Below are 23,462 nucleotides of genomic sequence, written 5' to 3'. Positions count from 1 at the left end.
CAAATATCCTGAAATACAGAGAATGATTGAGAGGTGGACAGATCAGCATTATGGAAGGCAAGGGGGAGACGCCAATGGCTTCCCAAGAGTAATTTCTGTCAAATGTTAAGAAAGCATTTGGTGATTATCAGAGGGAAAGAGGGTGGGGAGGTAGAAGAAGGTAAAGTAGGTGGGGATAAATGGTGGTGGAAAGAGATTTGACTTTGGGTGGTGAACACATAATACAATATACAGATGATATGATATAGAAACATATACCTGAAACTGATATAATTTTATTAACCAATGTTACCCAAAAATATTCAATAAAAATAAAAAGAGCAAACCCTGAAAGAAAGGCAGAGAGGGACTCAGAGCTATTGAGCTCAGTGTCAGGAGTATGAATCATATTTACTCTGATTTCCATTTCTTTTTTTGTTTAGCCTCAAAAGAAGCCAGCTAGCCTATCTGGGCCCTTCCTTCTGCTTCTCTGCACACCTAGGCACACACAGCACATACAAATTCACGCACACACACCCTGTCCTCCCCAAGCTCCTACCCCTTGGCAGCTATAGAAAAGCTGTATTTTGTTCTCTAAAGTGCCCCATTATTGTTTGGATTATTACAGAATATTGCAGGTTATAGGATTAATTTAAACATCTTTGTGTAACAATGTATAAAAACTAATACAAATTAGTGTTGATGGTTTTATTCCTCCTTTATCTTAGGGCTCTTGATAATCAAAATAGTAAGAAAAAGATACAGTGAGAATAGTCCAGCAGCCTTTATTTTTCTTTTTCAACGAGAGGAGAAAATATCCTATTTATTCTTGTTAAATCTTTATTTGTGAGGTTGAATTAAAATATTCTGTAAAAGAGCTTGGAATTGTGATAGAATGCTAACATAACATCACAAAGAACCATGCTTCAACAGTATTGAATTTTAAGATGCAAGAATTAGAATATGTGTGTGCACTCATGTAGGTATATCTCTTTTGCTAAAATTCTTTTCCTTAAATCACGTATTATCTTGACTTGTGAGTGGCTTTCTATTATCAGCATTATTGATATAAAGAGAAATATTTTATAAAGTATTCTCCATGTATTGTTAAATCATTTTTAAATAGTTCCCTCTTCCACTTCATAAGACTACCATGGGCTTAAATATTAAGCCTAAATAGTTGGAGTACATAGATTTCTTTTGATATCATTGTACGATCAAAAAGTATTATCACCTGACAAATAGCAGTTATTCTGTGTTCTTCTAAAGTTCTTCTATACCATGTAGGAAAAAAAAACCCAGAATGTGTAAGTGCCACTACTTACTATTCTCATTACATGGTACCCATCCCCCCCCCTCTATTTTGAGATGTTCATGTATGTTGCCGACTACATTTGGGAGATATACAGAATTAATCAAAATGACTGTAATTAATATACCTCATATTTTTCAGGACAAGGATTATTACTTGCTTTTATTCTTTTAGCCCAATCATTAAAAGTATTCAGCACATAGGAGGTTATTAAAAAATGTTTGTTGAATGAGAGAATGTGTTTATTTGTGAGAATCTTCATAAAAGATATAGCATTTAATGTACTTCTTGAAGAGAAGATCAAATTATATATCATTTTTCCTCAGAAAAAAATACTTCCCAGTTATGCTTCATATTTATTAATATATATTACCATGATAATTTTTTTATATCTTCCTATAATTTATTTCTGGTTCATTTTCATACCTCTCTTCACCAAAGGAATAACTTAATAAAGATAAATCAAATAAATGTTAGTATTTTACAGATTCATCTAAGTGTTTCAGTTCTGTGACCTTAGGATTAAAAGATAAACAGTAAAGTGGTTTTGTCAAAGTTTTATTAGTTTAGAGCTTGAAGACAAAGAAAGTGATTCAAAAGATAACTCTATTATCAGTGACTACATCTATAAATCTTTCCTGGTTTTTAAAGTATATTCCCTCAGATATTCTCACACCAAACCTGTAAGAAAAAACATTTTTGAGATTTTAAACATGAGCATATTTCTCATATGACTTGGTTTTGTTCCTTAAAATACATATAATTTTAATTTAAAAAATAGTTTTAAAAACACTCTAGCCTTTGAAATATTTATAACTGGATATATTCCATATTTGCTGAAGAGTTTCCATCTAAATCACTGTGATCAGTTTAATTTGGCACTAAATACTCTAAATTATTTCAAAAGGTAATCAATGCACCAACTTCTTTTCTGAAGAAAAATGGAAGCATAGTCAATAAACATTAGGCCATTGACGGTGGTGTTTTTCTTTTTATGAACAAAAAGATGTATAGGGAACATGAGGGTGAGAAATTACATGTTGGTTTTAATAAAGTAACACATTTTCAAAACTATCAGCAGGAAAAGAACAAATGGGGTCAAGTTTTAGCTGTCCTGAAGTCCCTTAGTCAACTACATTATGTACATCATTTTATAAAGGTCTGAAGTTAGAGATTGATATTTGTGGGAAAGACACTATCTTAGGTTTTAGGGTAACACATTGAATAATATCTCACATATTTACTGCCTTTCAACTTGGAGAGGTGGAGGAGATCCTCTCATCTGAACTGCCCATTTTACAAAGACTCTAGGCTATGAAATGATAAAATCAGGTGGTGATGGGGCTGAGATTCAAGTCCAGGAACCCAAAGTGTTAACTGACACTATCAGCATATTCTGGAACTTCTTTTTATACTCTAATTCATTAATTAAAAAATTACGCATTTTCACTCAAATTTAAATATAGTACTATTTGCACAAATGAATTTAAAATAAAAAATACAAAGCACTTAATTTATAAAAGCATCTTAAAATAATGTATTCAAGGAATAGTGTTTGTTGTTATTAATGGAGTATAAAAAACCAAAGCATGCTGTCTCTCTCTCTCATTTTTTTCTGCATATGCTATTAAAAGCATAGGCTCTAGCTTCAGGATCTGTTTTAGAAATCTTCCTAGCAAAAGAACTATAATAAAACACTAAACTTATTTAAGAATTTGCCTTGAAAAGATAATATTCAAATCTGGCACAGCCTTGAATTTTGAATTGACGTTAATGAACTCTAGGCTTGAATCTCTGAGTTTATTACCCGTTTTCTTTTATTGGAAGTTGACTTGCAGACTGATGTTGAAGACAGGCAAGCCTAATATTATGCTAAAAGTTTATTTTTAGAAAGCATATAAGGATGTAACTCTACCATTGCAAATTATATTCAGTTCAGATATCTTAACTTCTCTTTTTACCACAGGCACTGCAAAATATAATTATATTTCTATGTAAAATTATTTTTCAGAAATATTTCACCTTAAACTTTAGTATAGTGTAATATGTGCTTTATTTATAGCACATTAAAAATGACATATATTTGTATAATATATCACTTATATAGGTGAGGGTAAAATCTTTTTAAAATATAGTTTTGATGTAATATTAATAAAACAGTTCTGTGTATTAAATGCTCCTTAATATAAAAATATATGCAATCATCTATATGAAAAAACAGAAGTCATGTACATCAAATATGCATTCACAAGCATGGTGTGAGTGTGTCGCATGTGCGCACATATATGTAAATGCAATTCACATATGACCACCTGTACATAAAAGAGAAACATTTACTGTGTGGAGAGTCCATCACTGGATCACTGAACTCACTTATATCTTAGGCTCATATAACTTTTGATGCCAGTTAATGGTATGTGTGATAAACTAATATGTTGTTCTCTAATAAATTAGTCTTAGCAGGATGTATTTGGTATCTTCAGAACTCCTTCAATTTTAACCAACTCAAAAAGTGTATTGGTTTATCTATTTTTAAGCATGAAGCGACTTGAATGAAAGTGAAACTCATCATTTTTCCTTTCTGAAGTCTTTCAAGTTGGAAACATAACAGAAGACCTCATCTTTAAATCCATGTGAACATAACTAAAATAGGACCTCTTCCATTATATCTGTAATATAAAATATTTTAGACTATTTTCTGTGTTGAGAAAAAATTTAGTTTTTATTTCTCTTCATGGTGTAAATACAATTAAATGATGAATATATGAACATTCTCAGGGATTTTGTAACAACAAATAATAAACTAAAATGGACTACAAAACAATTGTCTTAAAGAAAAACATAGCATGCATAATTAGGATTAACCATGATACTGAAATTTCTGATATCACATTTCTTTAAATGTCTGAACAGAAGTTAATATCTCTCTTTAAATGTCTGCAAAATTGCAAAAGTCTATATTACCTGCATCCATTTACTTAAAATGCAGAATTAAGTTGCAATGCGCAATGCCTACTGGCATTAATAGAGCTTTGCCCAAGCAGTATAGCGTGTAATCCTTTTGTAATTTAAAACCTTTCAATGTGTTATTGCTCTTGTGAAGTGGCTGTACAGTAAGGTATACAAAAGGGAACAATGGAGAAAGTGTAAAGTATAGAACATTAGTGTTTAAATACGCTTTCTGAGGGATTTTATTTCTATGCATGCCCATAGCAACTGGGTCAAAAGAGGTGCATAAAACCAATATGCCATCCGTGGTCCATTTAAGGAAAATGCAATGTGCACAGAGCAGCTATGATCTGTGGTCTTCATGAAGGTGGTTTTGCATTGCTTTTCCATGGTGAGTAATGGCCTAAAATTGTATCCAGTTTATGTAAGTTAGAGAGCTTAACAGTAATTTCTTATGAAGGAGTTTATAGTTGAGTGGGAGAAAATACAAGAGAAAATACATTATACATGTATTTATTTATTTAACAAAATTGTGTCCATCCCTATGCTCCCAGCACCACAGAGCCTCTGCCTTGAGGACTCTTCAGCACACTCAATGTTCAATCCACAGAGGGGGGCTCTGTTACTGTACATTTAGAGGGAACTTATTGGGTCACGTGGTATAGGGTGCTATGTTAAATTCTTAATTGAATTAACAAAAATTGTACAACAATTTTTACAAAATTACTTTTCTCTTTTTCTCCACTCTAAATATTTTGTTTGGGACGGGGGGGGGGGCGGGGAAATTAAGCCTAATATAAGCTCTCTCAAAAGCTGAATGATTATTTTTGGAATATGTTTCTATCTTTATCTCTGTGCATTTGTGAGTAGTCCCTTAAGAAAAACCTTGAAAGTCATTGTATGGAAGGAAAATCAACTGAGCAAGCATTCTCAGGGAATGGACAATATATATAGCGTTGCTAAAATTTAGAGGAACCAAAGATATTTATGGCAATAAATTGCTTTCAAATACCACTTAAGCAATAACACACTGAGTGAAAGCGATTTCTTGGTTATGGTGCTTGGCACCTATACATTTTATTAAATTGGTAAAATTGCTTGAAAAATGTCAGCCAGCCTATAATAGAGACCATTAAATTTTGGGATAGCATATGCAAGAAGAATTCCTAAACAAAGAAAAAAGAAATAAAATGGTTCATCTGGTACTTCAGCTTGAACCACCTTCTGAATTTCCTCAGACTTCAATTTCACATACATGGATATTTTTTCCAATCCCCCTTTTACTTAGATGTGTTAATATTTCTCCTGATTATAAAGTATTCCTTATATCGTAACTGTTTTGGAGCAAAGGGGTTCCATTTAGTGTATCATTAAATAGTAAATTGAGTAAATATTATACTAATGCTTTAAAAGTCACCTACTTGCAAAAACAAAGTGCACGATAAGAAACACATATTTTTATCTGTTACTATCACTTACTTACACGGAACTCTAATGGAGGGGAGCCAATAGGGCTATTTAATGTCCAGTGGCAAAGGCTGTATAAAAATCAGTTTTTATTTTTTCATAAATCCCTCATGGTACAGTCAACTTCTTGCCGTTCATTGAGCAGTAGTGACTACTTCCACTTGGATTGCCTCTCTACAAACCTGGAGCAAAAATGGACAGGTTTGTTGGTACAGAGGAGAGAGAAAGTGTTATTGAGGAAGAGAGGAAGGGAGGTTCATTTGGCATGTGAAGAAGCAGGGAGAAAATGTCCCTGCACTAAAAAGAGATCTGGAATGGAGATTGCAAGAAGTGTGGAGGAGAATTTGTACAAAGTGAGAAGGGGTAGTGTCATTTCAGGGTGTTTGTAGCATATCCTTGTCAACTTACATATCAAGGAGTCTGCTGCTCTGGAAGATTCAAGAAGGCAGACTTGGCAAAATCTACCAGGTAGAGGAATGTTACAAGTCCCAGAAGTTGAACAGAAGAAAAAAAATTTTCATTAATGAAGTAGGTAAATGCAAACCCACCCACTTAGGTAACATATTACTGTAAGGAAGTTGCTTGTGGTCATGAGTTGCTAATGGTCCAGTTGAAGAAACAAAACCTGTTGACAAAACCCACTGCTTTGTTTAATGTTTCTACTACAAATACTCTCAATCTATGGTACTAATGCACTTTGTTTTTGTGATAGCATTTGTAATAAAAATGTCAGTCTGGGTAATGTTAGTTCTGCATGAATTTTTTAGGGACAACAGAAGACAAAAAACAAAACAGGTACAAAGAAATTGTCACGCAGAGAACTAGAAACCAAAATAATCTAGGTGAATATGTCATTGTAAAGGTCTTGCATTTATTCATTTATTCTTTTTTCATTTATTATTTCACTTCACTTGAACTATTTAGAAGATACCTAGTAATGTTTCAGGCACTATATTATGTGCTGGAGATAAACTGTTAGCAGGAGTTCCCTTTCTTCTCATGAGGTGAAAAAGAGCAGAACTGTATATGAAGGCAGTAGAGAAGGAAATTGGAGCTGTAGTACTATAGAAGGACAAAAAATTCATATTTCCCACCTGGCTTTAGAAAAACATTTTCTACTGAAAGAAGAGGATTGACCTAAAGCCAAATCTGAAAGAAACTACAACTTAGGTGGTACCTTTATTTCTGAAGATGAACAACTTTAAGATTTTATAGTTTATAAAGCCCTTTCACAGCAATTACCAACAATCTTGATAAGTTGGATGAAGCATATTTTTAACAAAATCATGCTAATCTTTTTCTAAGTGCTTATTTGTTTTCAGGTATTTGAAAGATTCAGAGAAAGTTGAGAGAAATAAGAAAAATACCTGTCTCTGGAACCCTGAATTAACATATGCTAATATTTCTCTCTCCAATTTTTTAAAAAATATATTTTTTAAAAAAGAGAGGTAAAACAACTTTTTAAAAATAAACAAACAGACTCTGTGTATTCTATACATACAGCTGATATTCCTTTTAAATCCTTTTACCATTCACTTTTTTTCTCACTCTACCTTGAAATGTATACGTATTCTAACTATCTATATTTCAGTGATTGGATTAGGTATTTATATGCCATTGGATTCTAAAATATATGCTGTGTTTCATTTTAAGACAAAATACATATTACCCAAGGTGAATACCTATGTGTTCACCACAATCTGAAGAGAATTTTTACTTTTTTTGTGAACATATTTAATGATGACCTCAAAATTAGCCAATGTAGGATACATAGAAGATATTAGAGAGAAGGCTGTAGATACAGACCCAAGGCTTCCTGATTTGAGCCAGAGTAAGTTTTAGGACATCACATAATTATAACAAATCTTCAGAAATGATAAGAACCTACCCTCTGGATCTCTTAAAATACAAATTTTATCAGTTTCTAGAAATACTCAAAAAATATGTGCTTTGGTGTAAACCTGTTTAGGAACGTTCTAAGAGTTCTGCCCTTGCCTGCCTTTAAGTGGGAAATTGTTTATGTTTCTGATGGTGAAAGTAATTTAGATTCAGGAATCATGGAAGAACATACTTTCTGAGAAACTACTCAGGACTCATCTGCTCTAGGCTTTTCAATTTTAACAATAACAAATGATTGGACGAGGAGAGCAGGAGAGGAGAGAAGAAGACCATGAGTATGAGTTGTCCTGGAAGCTAATGGCGTAAATGTGTCACGAAGAAAGGAGTTGCCTGTGTGTCGAGTGCGATGAGGACTGAGAATTGCCCTTTGAGTGAGAATGTGGATGTCACTGGTGACCAAGACAGAACAATTTGGGGCACGGGGATGGTGGATATTTGGTACACGTGGGCTCTCCAAAGCAATGTATGGAGAGAAGTTACAGACACCGAGAGTAGACAATTCTTCTTTCTGTAAATGTAAATTTCCTGTAAACCTTGGGAACTTTTGCATCAAAAATTTTAAGAATGTTTTACAATTCTTCATGAAAGGAATTCTTAGTTTCTTAAAATGGGTGGGAAAAACATTTTCAATGGGAGTTTTTAACAGGTAGAATTGTTATTTAGTGAAACCCTTAGCACAAAAATACAAGACTACTGTTTCCATAATGATTGAACAAAATTTACAATAGTGCCATTAATTTTTATCAAACAACTTTGATTTTGTGAGGTGGTTGGATGAATAATATAATAACATAGCATATTGCTGCTACTGTAGAGTTGGGTAGAAAATGTAAAGAAACCCCTTTTAGCTGCGTCTTATTTATTTCTGTAATTTTTAATAAACCTTTTATTGCTTTTGCTACTATTGACATTTTTCTCTTGATATCATCACTATGAAGTGCTTTCTTAAAATTTTGTGTCAAAAATGAAAGCTAATATTCCTGATAATGAGACAAGTTTGAGTAGGTATTTCTATAGGCTTTTGAGGACAAATTTTCAGGAGGTGTAAAGGGTGTTTGGGAGAAAAGATTTATCCACATATTAAAATAATGACTATTAATTGTAGGTGATGAAAAACTTCAAACTGATTTTAAAACATAACCAAATGTGTTATGTGTTAAGTGATTTCCATTTAATATGTTTGTTGTTATTGAGTTCTATACCTCTCAAGTTTGATTTACATATTTCCTGCAATATTAAATCTGATTTAGCAAATATAGCTTAACTATATTTCATTATATAGTCATTCAGTCAAAGTTGGCAAGCAGAAATAACTTTTAGTCAGTGAAATATTGTTAGGATGGAGGGACTTACCTGAGTTCCAGTCATATTGCAAATGCACTCATTTTGCTTAGGTAGGTTAGGAGAGAAGGAATAATATTAAAGCTCACCCTCGGTACCACCACTGTTTATAAAGCACCTGTCCTATTATTTGGTAGTCACTCCTTATATTAAGTACAATTCTATAACTTTTCATCATTGGATCTACTGTTAAACTTAATACATTAATACCTTGTGTCCCTATTCTCAAATTTATCCTTATATACTCTATGGTTAAAGCATTCTCAAACTACTCACAGCTCACAAGCCATATAATGAGAATTCATATCTAGTAGTTTTTGCTTATGCTGTTCCTTCTGTCATGAATTTGTGCTAACCATGATTCCCTTACTGGTCAGTCTTCAAGCCTCTGACCATATATCAGACCCAGGAGTCCAGTCATTCTCTCCTCTATGTCCCTCAGCACCTGTGCACATGTTTTATTTTTTTACATATCATAGTGTTAGTTCTTTCTATGTATGGTTTCCCTGCTAGAGTCATGGTATTACCAATATTAAATATCATATCTGGATGAACCTATAAAATTTTGACACATTGAATGCACTCAGAAGATAACTAAAAATAAAAAAATGAATGAACAAAGAGTGGAGTATGTAAATAAAAAAACAAATGAATGGACACTAGGAAGATATGACAGAGTAGAAATAACTTGAGTCTTGTCACTTAAGGTGCTTTTACTAGGTAAATTCTTGCACAAAGAGCATTAAATATATCTGAACCCTTGTCTTTCCTACCTGTTAAAAAAGGATTATATCTTCTACCTCTTTGCAGAGGTTTCTTGTGGATAATATATAAATCCTTGTATTTGTATTATAAAGTATTATACAAATATAGGTTTTTTCTCAAGTTCAGAAGCATTATGATATATCCATGAAAAAAATATCACTTAATCTATAACAGATTAAATAAGGAAAATGAGGAACGAATGGCAAAGTGCAAGAGAAATGTGGCCAAAATTTCCTATTAATGTTCCGAGGCCCCCACAAAGACATGTTAACCTTAACCCAGAGATTCTAAACTCCGGCTACAGATTATAATTATCTGGACATTTAAAAAACTATATTTTCACCTGAGCTATAATTTTTCCAGTGTGAGTTGGAGTTTAGTCACATTCATTTTTTAAGAACTCCCCAGGTGATTCTAATACAGCCGGCTGAGCGCCACTGGTGGGCCACCAGAATTGAGCAAATGTTTCTAGGGAGAAAAACTGCATAATATATGAGATGCTTTTAAAAGATTAATCATCACGAGTAGATATGAGGAGAGGCTAGGGACAGGAATTGAATGATTAAAATGTCTGGAAACATCACAGATGAAAAAACTATATTAAGATCTAATCTTTGATTGTTTGTTTGTTTGTTTGTTTGTTTTAGAAAGCTAAGGAAGCCCATGTGTAGAGATACCAGATAGGCCTTCATAATTATCAGTTGTTTAGACAAGTGTTATTCTACAAATTAATACTGGCAGAGCAGTATTTTCAAACTCCATCTAAAAGTTGCTTAGGTTGCAAGCAGAGGTTATAACAGCAATCACCATTTCTTTAGTTACCCATGAAAGTTCTTAGAGGGCATAGTTTTGAATAGGGTCGGTATTGTTTGTGGAGGAAACAGTAATAAAATAATATTTTTCATACCCAAAGGTTCTAATATGACTTTGGATTTGAAAGTCATGCCTTCCTAGTCTTCCACATTGTTATTTCTCTTAAACAAACAAATATACAAACAAAAATAAATGAGATAATTATTTTATATACTTGAAATAAAGAATATCCTAATTTTTAAAAATATTTTTGCCTCTTGTCTGGGTTTAATATTAGTTCAAATAAACCCTTTAAAATGTAACATGAGTGTTTTGGCATTCTAGTTTGAAAAAATATTGTTTTCCCCAATTTACATCATAAATGTCTTTGTACACATTGTAGTCTTCTGGGAGAGGAACAGTTACATACCAACAATGAATCTGTTTTGGAAACACTACAATATCTTTTATTAAAGAAATCGTGGAAAGCCCAATGTTATGTTTAATAAACAGCCTAACTGCAATGATTATAAATAGATTTTGTCTTGAATCTAGCAAAAGATTTAAGAAAGAGGGAAGCAAGGATAACAAAAAGTAAATGATATCTTATTTTCTCAGAAAATGCTCTTGTGAAGAATATTGAAAAGAGCCATTTTAATATTTTAACAAAGAAAGGCCAAGCCATAATTTAAAATCTTATGTTCTGCTATTCACATCTACTTCCAAGTGAATTATTTTAGTTAACCTGTTTTTAAAAATATATTTGGTACAGAAAAAAGTGCAGTAATATTTTAAGACCTTAAACTTTTAGGTTTTTTATCTGCATCTGTTTCAAATGCATCGTTTACAAGGACCATGCACGTAGTAGATAAGGTATAGACCAAGGTCCCAGAAAGCTGGGTAGCAACCCAAACTGGTTAAAAATATGTTTATGATTGATTTTCTTCATCTGTAAGTGGAGATAATGATATCTTTGACATGGGTTAACATGAGTCACACACATATTGTATATATACACACACACACACATTGCTTTGATAATATTGCTCACAAATAATATTGTGTAAGGTATTATTAAGCTTCACTATTAGATACAAGCTTTAGCTACTAAAATCATCAACATAATAAATTAATATTGCTTAAAAAAGTACAAAAATAAAATGACTGCATCTTAGATTTCTTTAGTTTTAGTGAAAACATTCTGACAATTTGTTTATCCTTGATTCATTTTTTTAATGTTTTCAGTAACAGATCAATGTTAATGCATGTACTTACAAGTATACAGTTGACCCTTGTTGGTTCAAATTGTAGTACTTAATTAATCTCTTAGCAAACAACCATGTCTCTCAATAGACACTCTAAATGTGGAGTAGTTTGTCACAATTATTTGGTAATCTCTTTCAGTGTAACTCACACAGCAAAAGTGACAATATTCCTGTCACTCCCCAGAAATGTCCCAGCTCTGCGGGTTTCCACATTCAGGAGAATGAAGAAAGCCATTACGAGGTATGCCATATATGTATAGAGACCGTGCTAGTACTAAGGAATATGTATTTTCCTAATGACTTTGAAAACAAGTTAAGTATCGTAAATACTTTGTTTGGTAACCTCTTTTATGTTCATATTTTTATATTCATAATTTTTAAACAACCTGAAAACAGTTTTAGGATGAAAAGTAAATGATAATCTTTTCCTTCTTTGCTAACGGTCCAACTATTAAAGATAGTGTAGTGTTTTTGTCATTGAATGCAAAGTGTTGATTTTTACCTGTTTTGGAGAAAGTAATAGGCAACTATCAGAGTTATATGTTCTTAATTAATTTATTTTTATTAGTTGAGCTAAAAGATACATCTCTCAGTTGAAAGATTGATTTACTTCATTCTGCATTCAAGGAAGATAAAGAAAATGGTGTTAAATATAAATAGGCTAAATTGGAATTTTTATTAATCTTTTCACTTTATTCTACTTCTCAGCTTTTCTTTTTTAATGAGTCTTTTACTGTAAAATGTAGATTCATCTTTCTTTCTCTCTTTCTTTTTTTTCTTTTCTTTTCTTTTTCCTTTCCCTCCCTCCCTCCCTTCCTTCCCTCCCTCCTTTCCTTCCTTCCTTCTTGCTTTTTTTTGGGAGGGCTATTTCGTCACCAATTATTCTAACCTGGCTGGATGCAGAAATCTGTTACCTTTATTTTTTTTAATTATGGGATAAAGCACATAGAGAATTTACCATTGTAATCATTTTTAAGCATACAATTCAGTAATGCTTAGTATGTTCACATTGTGAAATCAAATACCCATATTTTTAAGGAATGTATTTCAGTAGTTACATTTGTTTTACCTCTTTTTCATAGTCATGACATAATGTAGATAGATAGATGATAGATGATAGATAGATAGATAGATAGATAATATGTATGTGTGCATATGTATGTGTGTGTTACTGTGTATTCTATTTTCCATTGTTGCTAGGTTTTCCCTCATTCCCTTCAAGGTATTGGAAGCACTTTGATTTTAATTAGCAGTACAGTGAGGGATTTTTGCATTTGTTCTTGCCAGCTAAAAGAACCTATCATTTTCAGAAGCCTTAATAGTAATGTAAGTCAGACAAACTATTGTGATTAATAAGAATTTTACTGACAAGAACGTCCTGTTTGGACACACCATCAATTGAGGTAGAAAAGGTAAAGTGATGATTTCCACAGCTTTATCCTCTCATTAGCCCTTAACATACTTGTCTTCTTTTTATTTATCCTTCTGTGGATTTAACTATTCAGAGATGTCCTTCCCAACTGCAGCCGATATTCTTCTTCCCATTTGGCTTCTATTTTTGTCTTTATCTCTCTTTCTCCAAAATTTTAATCACATGACATTTGAGAGAAGAACCATACTTTTTCTACCCCTTTGATTTTTCATCATTACTGTGTATGTTTCATGTGTCTAAAAGACAGGAGTTTCTCCCATTAGTCACCCTTATTTCATCCAGCAATAACCACAACCCTTACTCTCTGGCAATAATAAATAAGTTTTATCCATAAACAAAGTCACGTAAGTCTCTAAAAAGCCTACCCAAAATGTTCTAAAAGCCACTGAAATCCCAGTGGATTTCAATTTCTATGAATTAGATATACTTTTAAAGCATTTCCATGGCCCTTCTTTTTGAACATTGAATCCCTACGCCCCAGACACCACTTTGATTGTCCAAGGGGGGGATGGGAAAACTGTTCACTGAAGATCACCTTATTTTTGCTGAGAAATGAAAGGATCTATAATTAAAATAATTTTCTATGAGCCATACACTTTTTAAGTTATTCCTAGGTCTTTATAGAGCACAAAACACATAACACATTTTTTTAAGGTTCATTTGACTAAAGTTCCAGGGAATGTTGATAAGAAAAAAAAAGATACTTAGAGGTATGGTGTTAATTTATGTTATGATTCAAACTATCAAATAATAGTAGATGTAAATGTATTGTGCTATGTTTCTAAACAAAGTAGACAAAACTATTTTAGAAATCCGTTATCCCACTAATTATCATTTAACCATCATACTCCAGACCCATTATAGTCTGAATGATTTTAGACCAGGTCATCTATAAGGTCCCTTCTCTCTTCAATTGTCTCTGATACTACATAAAGGTGATGATAACCACTGACACTTTTGAAGCACATACCTGTGCCAGGGTCAATCTCAATGTTCTTATGAGTATATTCCACCATCTTTTACATTTTATCCTTCATCAGTTAACATTGCTTTTGACCATAACATGACTGACCTCTTAAGTACATATTTTTTAATGCAGACAGATAATCTCTGATGTTATCTATAAAATAAAACTTGAGGACAGAAATGCCAGCTTTGGAGTTCTATAAAGCATTCTGTGAGATACGATTTTGATATAAATGCTTAATAACTGCAGACAAATAATAAAAGTTTTAATAACCAGTTCCTTAAAAGTTATTAATCTAGTATTAATCATTCTTGAGTATTAATAACAAAAGTTGATTACCCTGGCCAGCATGGCTCAGTTGGTTGAGCATCTATCTGCGAATGGAATGGTTGCCAGGTCAATTCCAGGTGTGGACACATGCCTGGGTTGTGGGTTTGGTCACGGTTGGGACATGCAGGAAGGCAAACTGATTGATGTTTCTCTCTCACATCAGTGTTTCTCACCCTACCTTTCCCCTCCCTTCCTCTCTCTCTAACAGTAAATAAGTAAAATCTTAAAAAATATATATCAAAAGTGATTATAACCTATAAATTAGTGCCTGAGATTTGCTGTTATTATTTTTCATTTTATTGAATAATGTGCTAAGCCTGGTGAATGAATATAACTTACTAATTTTTAATTTCTCACAATGTATACTTTTTGTCTTAAACGGCTTAATAAAATAATAAAGAGGATGTTTGTTCTTTTTACCATAAAATATTTAATTGTATAAAACTATACTGTTTTTCAAGTAGAAGATACCATTTTGGACCAATTAATGTTGGTTAATCTGAATGAGGTTATTAAATTTGTATTATGAATCAGATATAAAATAAAACTAAGGCTGATATGATTTTAGCAAATTTTAACCATATAAATTTTTATTATTGACATTCTTAACCTGTCACTCTTAACTTAGATATAATAATTATTGTTTATGGAGAAATGTTAGTATCAGATATTGGGCAGTTTTTGTACCAGACACTATTCTAATCACTTCATATGTATTACTACATTTTATCTAACCTAAGATATTACTGAGTATAAAACATGCTATAATTTATGTGCCACTAAAAAACCTCTGTCAATTAAACTCTGGTAAGTACTTATTTATGATTTCATTAATATGTATCTTGCTTTAAGATATGTTCAAATATAGCTATAGATCATTTAATCCTGACAACAACCTTTTTGGGTAGGTACTATTACTATTTTTTCCACTTTGCAGGTAGGAAAATGAGGCACAAAATTTACATAATTTGCTCAAATTCACATAGATAGTAATTAGTGGAGCCAGACTATAACAACCACAATATGGCTTCAGAAACTACAAGGTTAACTACTCGGTGATAGTTTTTTAAAAAACCACAGGCTCTTTGTCAAGGACCATAAAGAGTACATATTCATATTACTGACACATAAATTAAAGACAAGAAAGATGGAGTAGCTTGTCCTAGGTCATAGAGCCAGCTGGTGATAGCCTAGAATGAGACTCAGGGTTTCGGATTTTGGAATAACTACCTTCAAAGTGCATTAAATTTTTCCAGACAAGTGTCTAAGAAAGTAGTTCAAATTTGAAATGTTTCTTAAGTTAGATTTCAAATCAGGTGTGGGATTTAAATTATCATGTTTAACTTTTCTCTTTTGGGAAGGTCTTCTGTCATTGGGTACACAGAGCACCATAAAGGTTAAAATACAAGCAAGGAAATGAGTAAGTACACATTGTTTCCATACCATGGGTGCATATTACCTTCACCAAGCACCTCTGAGCTATAAATTGTACTGTCATTTCACATATTTAACTCCTTTTACACATGAAACAGAACAGGAAGTAAGCTGATAAGAGCCTTTAGTGTCTGTATTCTGCAATCAGTAGGCAAATGTCTCCTAGTTGCTGCAGTTCACACAAGGCTGCATTTCAGTGTGAGTAGCTGTTCCCTGTCACTGTTTTTGATGCTTGAGCTGAAGTGTTTTTGCAAAATGGTCTAGTGTTCAGTGTATGAATTTTTGAGATAAGAGTTTTTCCTTGTAGCAGTGAAATCTGAAAATCAATGTCAGATGGAAATCTTAACTCTCAGAGTTAGGGAGATCGGTGGAAGAGCTTTAAAATAAGTGTGAATTTGAGCTGCCAGGCTTTGAAATGGTGGTGGTTAGCACAAGTGTGAAATTCATGGGTGCAGATGGCTGACGAAGATATCCCAGGAGGGGCCACTGCTCTGAATCTCTGGACCCAAATTGGGAAAATCATTTGGATACAGAAAACATTTCTGACCTTTTACATAAATGTATAACACAGGTTTTGCTGGATTCAGAAATTCATAGAAGTTAAATTGCCTTTGGTTTCACAAGCCTCCCAATTGTTGTCATTTGATCCAAGTATTTAATGTTGTAAAGTACGTCAAAAGGCGAGTGAAAGGGGTGTGGCATAAGGGAAAGGGGCTAAAATGTATGAAACCATTGCTATCGCTATGTGTCAGGTACTTCACATTTAGAGCCTCATTTAGGACAACAGTCTTCAGGTAAATGTTACTTTTCCCAACAAAACATGAAGTCATGGGTGCACCTTGAGCTTGAGTCATGAAACCAAAGGCACAGTGAAAGGCACGAGTACAAAGGGCTTAGTGTTTGTAATACAGCTTAGAACCCCCTTGTTTGCATTAACCATACCAAGTGTAATAAGAGCAAAATGGTAACATGATCTGGTGCGGGGGAGAGAGAGAGTGAGAGAGCTTTCTTTCCTTCTTTTCTTTCCTTTCCTTCCTTCTTCCTTTTTTTTTTTTCCTGTACTAATCACAAACTAAGCTTAATGTAACTAACTAGTCAGGATCTAACAGAATTTAATATATGGATTTTACAATAAATACTTGCATTTTTCTATTCATGATGTATTATGTAGCAATGTTACCCAGGTATACTTAACTTTTAATAAATATGTTTAGTACTTAGACTAGCTATTACAGTTGTGTTACCTTTTAAATTCAAATTATAGGTTAACCATTTGGTGATAATTTTTGTTATATTTGGGAGTAATGAAGGTCATACCTTTAGTAAATTTTCACTAATGATGCAAAATAATTTCATAAGCCAGTTTATTTTTTTTCTTCATAAGGACAACTTTTTTCCTAAACAAACAGGACAACACCAAACTAAAATGGTTTTGCACAGTGAAGGAAGCCATCAACAAACAGAAGGGCCACCTCCTCAATGGGAGAACATATCTGCACATGATACAGCTAATAAAGGGTTAAAATCCAAGCTATATAAGGAATTCAACACCAAAACAGCCCCCAAATAATTCAACTAAAAATATAGATGGCCGACAGACATAGGAAAAGATGCTCAACATCACTAATCATCAGGTAAATGCAAATTAAAACCACAATGAAATATCACTTCACACCTGTCAGAATGGCTACCATCAGTAAATCAACAAAAAATATTGTTGGTGAGGATTTGCAGAAAAGGAAACCCTCCTGCTCTGTTGGTGGGAACGAAAGCTAGGGCAGCCACCATGGAAAACAGGACAGAGGGCATCCAGAATTATAGAGCTGCCATTCAATCAGCAGTTCCACCTTTAGGTTTTCATCTGAAGAAAACAAAACCGCTAATTCAAAAAGATGTATGCACCCCAATGTTTATTGCAGAATTACCAGTAATAACCAAGATATAGAAGTAACCTTGATGTCCATCAATAGATGAGGATAAAGAAGATGGAATATTACTCCACAAGATAAAAGAATGAAATCTTGCCATTTGCAACAACATGGACAAACCTAGAGGGTAATATATTAAGTGAAATAAGACAGAGACCTCCTCCCTCCCTCCGTCACTTCTCCCCTCCCCCTCCCTCCCTCTGTGCCTTCCTTCCTTCCAAAATATTCAGCAATTATCAGAGAGACACTGTTATATTATATGCTAAATTTGTCATCCTCAGCAGGCAAACATGTTTCTTTGTGTCTCAGATGTTGTAGTCTAAGGGGACATATTCTTATATTCAATATTTCCATAAAGTGTAAGCAGTAATAAAGTAAGGTATGTTCAAGATTCAAGAAAAACACATAACAGGAACAATTCACCTAGCAGAGGAAAGTATAATAATGTTAATGTAAGAGTCTAGTAGGTGAATGACCAGGAGTGGTGTGGTGTGCGGTGGTGGAAGTAGGCGAGGGGTTCCAGTAGACGGCGTGTGTGAAGACCAGATGTTAAGAAGGGGCCTCACGCATCTGAGAAAAGTCCCACTGATTATGTCTCTTTTCAGTCAGAGCTCTTTCTTGATTTTGTTAGCAAGGCCTCTGCAAGATTACTTCAAAATACAAAATTTCAAACTTCATTTTCTTAGTTAATGTGTTATCCACATACATTTTTAATTATTATCAACAATGAGTATATAATATTCCTCAATATGTATTTAATATAGTTGACTTTAAAACTTCAACACACAATTTTAAACTCAGATATGCATATTTATAGATATATTTCTACAGATTTGGATTTTAAAATAAATTTCATTTATAATAATTTCATTTACACTGTATGTAAATATATATAATTATTATATATAATAAATGTGATATAGGGTTGCATCTGTGTATAGATGTACAAATCTGATTTTATAAATAATAATTAATAACATGTTATTATTAAAGAAAGTACGCATTACTGTTTTTCAGAAGCTAGCTAAATGTTCTTGAATAATGAACTCCAATGGAAATTTGTGGAGAATTTTTCACTTGGGATTCTCTGTATTCCAGCAGCAGATACAAATCAGTTATCAAATTTTCCCATGGCTCAGTAGTTTTTTCAAGTACTTAACCCTATATAAAGGACAGCCATCACCTTCTACTGTTTATTAAACAAGTCCTGCCAATTTCTTCTTCCCCACAGAACAAGTGGGCTTGGAGAGACTCACAGGGAGAGCCGCGTCTGACAGATTTGCCGAGGGTGTCAGCAGTGGGCGCAGGCTTGATGGACAGCACCAACACTTGCCGTGGCCCAGCTCCTGCTAATTAATTGTTTGAAGCCACTCCATGTGCCACAGGCCTGGTTTTATTATCCAAAGACATTTTTGCAATTCTGAATGACAGCTGTGATGCAGCTGTTCATGGAGGGAGTGGGGTGTACAGAGAGAGAGAGGGAGAGAGCCTTTCAAACAAGTGACAACCACATCTTTCACTGAAGCACCCTGAAGATGATAATAAAACAAGCAAAATGTAAAATATAAAAATGTGCAAATCAATGGTCTGGTGGATCAGTACAGAGACCACACGTGAAGTGACAGTAAATAATATCAGATTGTGGGAATGAGAGAAAAATACAGCTAACTCATACTTGGTTTTTAACTCAACTGAACTGCATGTTCTTATGATTAACACGGGTCAGGCATTTGCTTGTGGAACTAGTACAGATGTGTGGACTTTTCAGTGACTCTGCACATCTGTGGATAATAATGAGGAAGTCTGCCAGAAAACCTCACATTTAAACCCCTATAAAGTACATGATCATAAAATTTATTGAGATGCTAAATATCTCAGGATATTGAAAACACATTAGAAGTAAAAGTAATACTAATATATGTGAGGGGAGAATAGAAATGGAAAAGATAATATATACAGTTGATATAGGAAGTGATAACTTCATTTTAGAAAAGTGTACCTACATTGAAATGATAATGAATAAAATTCTTTTGCATTCATTGATGATGGCGAAGTGTAAGATCCTTTATACCTATGATTTTAGGATTTGGAAATCCGAAAGAAAGTCAAAGTATTTACTGTTACAAGACCATAATGGCTAATTAAATTAAATCAGTATTTTTCACAAGAGCATTTCATATTATAAAATACTCATTCTAATATCCAAATATTCACCAAGAATAATGTGTTTATAGAAAATACCTAATATTTTATAAAGTAACTATTTGTATGTCTATATTGTAGGATTTTCAAATATGTTCTAAATTATGATGCAAGCTACAGAAATTTTGATAAAAGATGTTTAAATTTGAAATGGATTTTTAATTGTTACACTAGTTTTATATACTTACATAATATAAATATTACTACTATACTCTATAGACACATAAAACAATTTATCAGAGGACTTACGAGAGATACTGTTTGGTGTTTCACCAAATTCTGGAAGTAATGGAGGTGGAATTACAGCGAGTCTTTTTACCTGTTCTGTAGCACATAATATTGTTGATCTCAATATAAGAATGTTTTACCTATTTAAAATGTTTGGGATATACTTATTCGTGTAAAAGAAAAATAATACAGATAATATAAATTGCAAAATCCCATCTGACTTTAGATTTTATTCTAATTTCATACAATTTTGCATTTTACAATGTTAAAACATTTACAAATAGAAGCAGCATAGAATATAATTATTGAGGAAGAGTTACTTGAACTTACTTTTATTTTTCTAGACATTTCAAACAAACGATCAATGTATTAACGATCAATGTATGTATGTGTGTTTGTGTTGTATACATTCAATATAGGTTAAATATAGAAAAAAATTAAGCAGAGACCTTCTCTTTGAATGTCATTTATTTCTTCAATTTTAGAATTATTAGAAACCTAGGCCATCATTCAGTGCCTACAGTAAGTTATGAGTGACATAGATGGATTCTGGGGCCAAAACCACCAGGTGATCCGTATTCGGCAGGTCAGGGATAGTGCCTGAATCTGAATTTTTGAAAAATTCTCACATTTTATGAATATCCAATGGGTTTTATGTGTAATGTGGACAGGACTGAGGGTAGAGATTAAATAATGATCATTATATAGGTCATATCAATAATTAGTGTCTTGCAATTTGAGGATCAGGACCAACATTTTCTTAACAGATAGGAAAAGAACAGAATAGAATAAGTTGTATAGAATTGAATAACCAGTTACAACAGAATAGAATGAAGAGACAGAGAAAGAAGATGGAGAAGAAAATGGAAGAAAATAAAAATATTGGAGTCTATAGAATATAAAGTAGTTACTACTTTATATTTTTATTTCACTTAACTTTTGTTTCCATTGTATATATTTGTGTAGGTTTGAGTGTTTATACTGGGTTTCTATGTAAAATGGGTGGCTTATTGTGACTTACAGTCAAAGTTTGAAAGCCATGATAAAAAGGAGCTCACATATACCACTTATCACGTATCAGTGAGTCTTAAAAAATATTTTGATTATATTAACTGAATGAACTACTCTTTGGGGTAAAATCTCCTGTCACTGTGGGTTTCCGTTGAAGAAAGGAAAGCAAAGAAAGGCAGATGACGTGCCCACTATTACACAGCCAATAAGAGGCCGAGGCGGAACTCCCTTCCAGAGAGTGCAGTGGAGGCTGTGCTCTCAGCCACGGCTCTGAGCTCCCTGACAAAGACAGGTGCAGGTCCAGGATTTGTGAGCAGCCTCCCGACTCGCAGGGCAATAGCACACTCTTTCACTGCGTCAGTTTTCACTCCTGGTAGCCTAAATCCCCATCACAGGTCAGAGTTATTGGCCTCATGGATCATTTGGCCCATAAAATGTTCCTTATAAGAAGAGTGTCGAGGCTGAATGAGTTTATAGAGTTCTTCCCTTAATAATGCCCCTTGATGATTTATAGTAGGATTAATGTCTAACTGCACTTAACCGACTTCAAGTGGATAAACCTGTTTATATATTTTTAATCGACTCACTGGTAAAAATAATTTGACTCTAAAATCATATTCAAAGGACACCTATTAATATTATATTCCATATAACTTTTTTTGGATAAACATTGGCTTAAATCACCTGTATGTTAAAATTAATTTTCTGATATTATAATTAATACTTTTAAAATTTAAGTAAAACCTCAATTTTTTAAAAAGATGCATTTCAGAAAATAATGCAAAACGAAAATGAAGATGTGATGTCAAAGTTTTGTGTGTGTGTATATTATCCCCACGCTTGTTACAGAATTAAACATATTTTTAAAATTTCTGATTCTACCTTATGTTTAAGAAAAAAATGTTTAATGATATATGCCTATTTTTATATATGCATATTTTTCCAATAACACACTTTCACAAAGCAGAAATTCACAGACTCTTACTGAGGTTCAATTCTTGCTTCTTTTGTTGTTATTCATTCTAAAGTATCTGTTTGTATTTTCTAAGCAGATGTATATATCTTATTACAAGTATAATGTCTTCCTTTTTATTTCTGCTAAGAATTTTTTAAAAGATCAAAATGAAATTAATTTTTCTAGTTTCTGTCTACTTTAAAAAATAATAAAGTCCAAACACAGTGCTATGTTGAAATAATTGCATAAACACTGCTATACAGTGAAGGATGACAGAATAGAGCTAAATTTTGGATGGCAGGCAAGCCTAGCTTCTTTGTCATTAATATACAAAGGTTGAATTTTATATACAATGACATTTTCTGAATTTTAATGTATAAAAAATTGCTAAAATTTTATATTGGCAACAAGTATATTATATGAAATTCAAATACTGCTTATATATATGAGTTATAAATAATTTCAGGTTGGCCACTAATATTAAAAACTAACCAATTAGATTTATAGAGTAATATGAGAATAGAGGAACAGTTCATTCATTTCTCAATACCTCCTTAATGTATTTTAATTTTTAATATGCCACCCTAAATGTTGAATATGGAAATAAATTAAGGGGACCGCCATCACATTCAACATTTCTTTTTTAAATCTGTTCTTTAGCTTTAGAAGGTGGTAGTTCCCTGATGCCCTAGAGTTATAAACTCACAAATAATTTAAAAGGGCAGCAAAAAAAAAAAAAGAAAGAGAGAAACATAATACATGTAGTTTTGATAATGATTTCTAAACTAATAAAGTTCATACATTTAAAATGTATAAGTATCTGAGTTTACCCCACATTTAGCAACAGACAATAATTGACAAACATTATTAAATGGAAGAGATTTACAATTTTTGCAAATTGATCCCATCACCTTCTATCATCTCATAGTTCTGTGCATTTATTTCCTTGTTTTTGGCCAGGAAGCCAAGCTGCTTTCAAGTGTGCTTTCTGGCTGAATTAACTCAACTTTGACTTCAGTGGGTGTTTAGGACTTAATACCTATCGAAAACAAAATGGGTAGTATAAAATTTCAGCATAGCTCCTATTAATATTTAATTTTAAACAATTTATAGACATTCATATGACCAACATTTTATAAGAGATTTGTACTACTTTCAAACTGATGACTCGTTTGGTTTGGTTCCTCATTTAATGGCATTGTTATA

The 23,462-nt window shown here is 32.8% G+C and overlaps 1 protein-coding gene across 6 annotated transcripts in view; it reads left to right on the top strand.

Moving 5' to 3' along the window:
• Window positions 1–23,462, top strand: part of PCDH9 (protocadherin 9) — an 859,618-nt gene that overhangs the window by 298,631 nt on the left and 537,525 nt on the right. For 2 of the 6 annotated variants that reach the window (XM_053916454.1, XM_053916452.1), the window contains exon 3: window positions 11,954–12,010. The exons of 1 other annotated variant lie outside the window; for it this stretch is intronic. In XM_053916454.1, coding sequence (XP_053772429.1) covers window positions 11,954–12,010 — 57 coding nt within the window. Of the gene's footprint in view, window positions 1–11,908; window positions 12,011–19,091; window positions 19,291–23,462 lie in introns of those variants that run through there. 3 more of the 6 variants (XM_045201937.2, XM_045201928.2, XM_045201943.2) reach the window with 2 other exon arrangements.

Source organism: Desmodus rotundus, chromosome 13 (assembly GCF_022682495.2).
Source record: "Desmodus rotundus isolate HL8 chromosome 13, HLdesRot8A.1, whole genome shotgun sequence".
Taxonomy (NCBI): Eukaryota; Metazoa; Chordata; class Mammalia; order Chiroptera; family Phyllostomidae; genus Desmodus; species Desmodus rotundus.
Note: the sequence above shows the minus strand (reverse complement) of the source record. Positions and strands in the feature narration are given on the sequence as shown.